Raw genomic sequence first — 4632 nt, 5'->3', positions numbered from 1 at the left:
CAGTGCCAATTTTAATAAATACTCAGCCATCAGTACTGAGAACTGGTGCTGGTGACATGAACTATACATGTATGTTTTGCTTTTCTACTGTGGTGAAGCAAAGTACTATCACAACGCGAATGGACTCCTCCCACCAAGCCTCACAGACCTTTACAGTCTCATAGGAATTTGAAGTAGCCTTCAATGTGTTTTATAGTGGAAGTCAAAACTCTGCATGTACAGTTAAGTAAGGTGGAAACACGATTTCTGCCATTCAGTCATGCACCGGAATGCTCTTCCTAAAAACACCATCCATGAGCTATGCAGCCTTTGCAAATATACTACATACGCATTTATTTTCTTTTTCTGTAGTGGAAACGTCTGCCTTTTCCTCGGCCTCCTCTTGCTCGTCGTCCCTATGTTGAATTTCTGAATGACAAGTCAGTTTTCATAAATTCACAACAGGGCCAGGCACAAAGGTGCACGGCTTTAATCCCAGCACTCGGGAGGCAGAGGCAGGCGGAGCTCTGTGAGCTCGAGGCCAGCCTGGTCCATGTAGTGAGTTCTAGACAAGCTGGGGCTACAGGGAGACACTGTCTCAAAAAGACCACAAAATAAATTAATTAATTAAACAAAATAAATAAATGAATAGAAATTTACAACATGGCCACAAGAGCTCTGTCTGGAAACGGTTAAAGGAAAAGGACAGTTCCTACCTGACCAGAGGTGAAGGCCATCGAAGCCATAGGAGAAAAGGTCATCACCAACTCCGTTGCCACCCCATTCTTCACCCCCACCAGGGTATGGAGAATAGCCTTCAGTGGAAGCCCAGCCCACTCGCAGGTGAGTGGCTTCTGCCGTGACAAAAGGCCCGGTGTGGTCCACCATGAGTTCGTAGTACCACTTTTTATACTGTGCAGACCCTTCACTGACTCCCAGGAAAATGTTGGGTCTCATACTTTAAAGGGATAGAAAAGAACAAAGGAAATTTCCATTGGCTTCATTGCTCAGGATTTTGAATATTATTCCTGATTCTCTAGGATGTGCATCCGTAATGGTTAATATTATCAACTTGATAAGGTCTAGATTCATTTAGGATCCAACCTCTGGGCATGTCTACAATGGAATTTCTAGATTTGGTTGGTGGAGGCAGCCAGTACCATCCCACGAGTTGTCTCTGGAGCTGATGAAGATGAGCAAGCTGGGCACCCGCACCCATCCCTCTGTTTCCTGACTGCAGATGCAGGGTGACCTTCCACTTCATTTCTTACCACCACCTGTCACTCCACCCGCACCCATAAGCTGTGAGTCACACAAGCCCCTCAGTCCTTAAGTTGCTTTGGCAGGTATTTTACCATGGCAACAAGTGTAGCATCTAATTCAACACTCCAAATCTGCACTGAGGTGGCACCCAGGGCGGTTGGCCTCCCCGCTGACCTTGAGCACACAGCACCTGCTTTTGGGTTTTCTTGCTTATCCTGTCTGCTCTTCGCATCCTTTTGTTGTTGTTATTCTTTTGGAGACAGGGTCTCCCTGTAGCCCCAGCTGACCTGGAACTCACTATGTAGACCAGGCTGGCCTCCATCTCACACAGATTACCTGCCTCTGCCTCCAGAGTGCTAGGATTAAAGGCCTGTGCCGCCACGCCCAGCTCTTCCACATCTTTATCATTAATCAAATGTACAAAATGAGGCCCCTGGTAAAGAAGAATTAATGGAGCTGTTATCAACCCAGGACATGAATCTTTCTAAGCTAAGCTCCATGTCTTATGGGCTACAAAGTGGTTGATGGTAACACATGATAAACGAGAGCTGTTGCTGTCTACACCTCACTCACTGCGAACAGAAGACTGTTTTAGTAAGTTGAATTTAAGTCCATTTTAAGAGTGGGTTTATGCTCTGTGATCTCAGGAAAAGCTGGAGGTGACAGAAAGCACCACTGACTAACAGCAGGATCAACACACAAAGGACCCTTCAGTCACTCTCGTCTTAAAAGTGCAATACATGGAGGCCAGAGAGATGGCTCGGCAGTTAAGAGCTCGCTGCTCTTGCAGTGGACCCAGGTTCAGTTTCCAGCACCCACATGACACCTAACAAGCATCGGGATCTCCAGTTCCCTAAGATCTGATGCTCACTGTATGCACACGGTGGACATGCACACATGCACACAAAACATTCATACACATAAAAGAAAAATAAATCTTTTTGTCGGGCATGGTGGTACACGCCTTTAATCCCAGCACTCGGGAGGCACAGGCTGGTGGATCTCTGTGCATTCAAGGCCAGCCTGGTCTACATAGTAGTTCCAGGAAAGCTGGGGCTACAAGGAGACCCTGTCTCAAAAAGACCAAAAAAAAAAAACCTTTTAAAAAAAATACAAAATGGAGTTTAGACCTCGCTTCACAGCAGTTTAAAGAGGGAGAAAGCACCCACTGTCTCTGGATTGCTCTTAGTTACCTACCAGTAAGTGTGTGGTTGGTATATTTTCATTGTTTATTGATTTGTTTATCTGGAGGGACAAGAAAGACAGCACAGCAAAGTGCTCACCAGCTCAGTCCCTGGCAACACACCTGAGTGCCAACTGCAGTTTCACCCTCTCCGTCCATAAAGGGTAGATGAAGGTAATACCAAATACACACAGAGAGACAGACAGACAGACAGACACAGAGAAAGACAGACACACAGAAAGACATAAACAGACAAGACACACACAGACATGTATCACATACACACATACACAGAGAGACAGACAGACACACACACACAAAGACAGACACAGAGAAAGACACATACAGAGACATACACAGACATATATGACATATACACATACACACACAGACACAGACAGACACACACACAAACACAGACACAACAAAGACACAAACAGATACGCACACAAAAACACAGATACAGAGAAAGACACAGAAACACAGATACATACACAGAGAAAGGCACAGACGGACACACACACATACACAGAGACACATACACAGACACAGGTATATACACGGATACACACACAGCACAGGTTACATGCAAAGCACAGAGCACAGTAGCCTGCATGTCACACTTAATGGATGTCACATTCTGTGAAAGGCAGATCTGGTGAAAGACAGCATTTGCTATACTATTTATTGTGAAATGTGTTGCATTTTGGACACTGTATATTTTATCATATTCAGTAGAATGTTCAAGGATAATGAAGAACAGTGTATTTAGTCACAATTTAAAAAGTATTTATTTCTATGTGTATGAATGTCTGCCTGTATGTACATATGTGCACCATGAGCATGCAGTGTCCTAGGGGCCAGAAGAGGGCCTCAGATCCCCTGGAACTGGAGTTACAGGTGGACGTGAGCCATCAGGTGTGGGTGCTGGGAATGAACTCCTGTCCCCTGCAAAAGTGGCAAATGCTCCAAGCTACTGAGGAACCTCTCCAGCCCCATTTAGGTTCATTCTAGGAAAGGATATAACTTCTTACAACTACATACAACTACATTCTTGCATTAATATACCTGCCAGTCTCCTTCTGAAGATGTCAGTTATGATCCATCTATATATCAAGATGAACTGAGACCCATACATGTTTGTGATAAGTCCTTATTTTGTTACTATTACCCCATCTGCTTGGTAGAAAACAACACTTGCTTACTGGGGTAAACACACAAAAGACCCTAATAAAGCAAGCAGACTACTTGCTGTCTTAGTGGCAGAGTTAGAGAACTCCACGTATGAACTGATTAACAATACCCAGCGGAACTCACCTACTGACATGGTTCACAAGACGGGTCTGCAATAAAAGATCTCGTCCTGGTAGGAGATTGTCACAGATGAGATGCTGGTTAGACCGGACGGCAACTCCATGGCACACACAGAGAGAACACAAGACGTCCAGGACCTGGAGAGGAGAGAGATCACTCCCAGCTGGCTCTCACTCAATCAACAGCAGCACTTTCCACAAAGCAAATGCATGCCTCCAGCTCGGTTTAACTCAGTTACTTTTGGTTTGTTTGCATGTGTGGGTATGTGTGGTGTGCATACATGTGTGTATGTTCCCATGTGTGTGACCACACGTGTGCACGTACATGTGGAAAACAGGTTGATATCAAGTACCTTCCTTGATTGCACTCCACCTTATATGTCCAGGGAGGGGTCTCTCAGGTGAACCCAGAGTTCATCACATCAACTAGTCTACCAGCAGCTTGCCCATGGTCTCCTGCCTTCTAAGCACTGAGATTACAGGTGAGTTTTCATTCTTGCCCAGAACTGAGGATCTGAACTCTGGTCCTCACGCTTGCACAGAAAACACTTAATTCCTCCCACTCCAACTTGGCATTTTAACCTGACAGCATGTGTCCTACCAATTTTCCAGTTTTCATTCATTTGTGAAGCAAGAACTGCTCAGGCTCCCACAGGTACAATGAACAAACACTAAACAATCTTGCTGCGTTGTAACTAAAAATGAAAAAACACTCATGAAAAATGTTATGTATCTGTAAAGTTATTTTATTTTAGCATATACCTTAATTTATGTTTTAACTGATACATAAAAATAAAAAGTAAGCTCATAGGTAGGAAATCAAGTCCTACTTTGATACATGTGTATGTTCTGTAATGTTCAAATCATGGTGAGGGCATCTATAGACTCAAACAT

General features: G+C 44.3%; 1 protein-coding gene across 1 annotated transcript in view; it reads right to left on the bottom strand.

Annotated features, from left to right (window-relative positions):
• The window catches only part of LOC103737145 (ryanodine receptor 2), a 216733-nt gene that overhangs the window by 10193 nt on the left and 201908 nt on the right, over positions 1-4632 (bottom strand). Inside the window, exons 18-19 of the mRNA XM_008836859.1 lie at positions 3743-3876; positions 696-937 (exon numbers count right to left, since the gene is read on the bottom strand). Of these exons, the coding sequence (XP_008835081.1) occupies positions 696-937; positions 3743-3876 (376 nt within the window). The remainder of the gene's footprint in view (positions 1-695; positions 938-3742; positions 3877-4632) is intronic.

The sequence above is a fragment of the Nannospalax galili genome, unplaced genomic scaffold, assembly GCF_000622305.1.
Source record: "Nannospalax galili isolate Female #2095 unplaced genomic scaffold, S.galili_v1.0 scaffold2618, whole genome shotgun sequence".
In the NCBI taxonomy this organism is placed as follows: domain Eukaryota; kingdom Metazoa; phylum Chordata; class Mammalia; order Rodentia; family Spalacidae; genus Nannospalax; species Nannospalax galili.
This window is presented reverse-complemented; position numbering and strand designations above follow the sequence as displayed.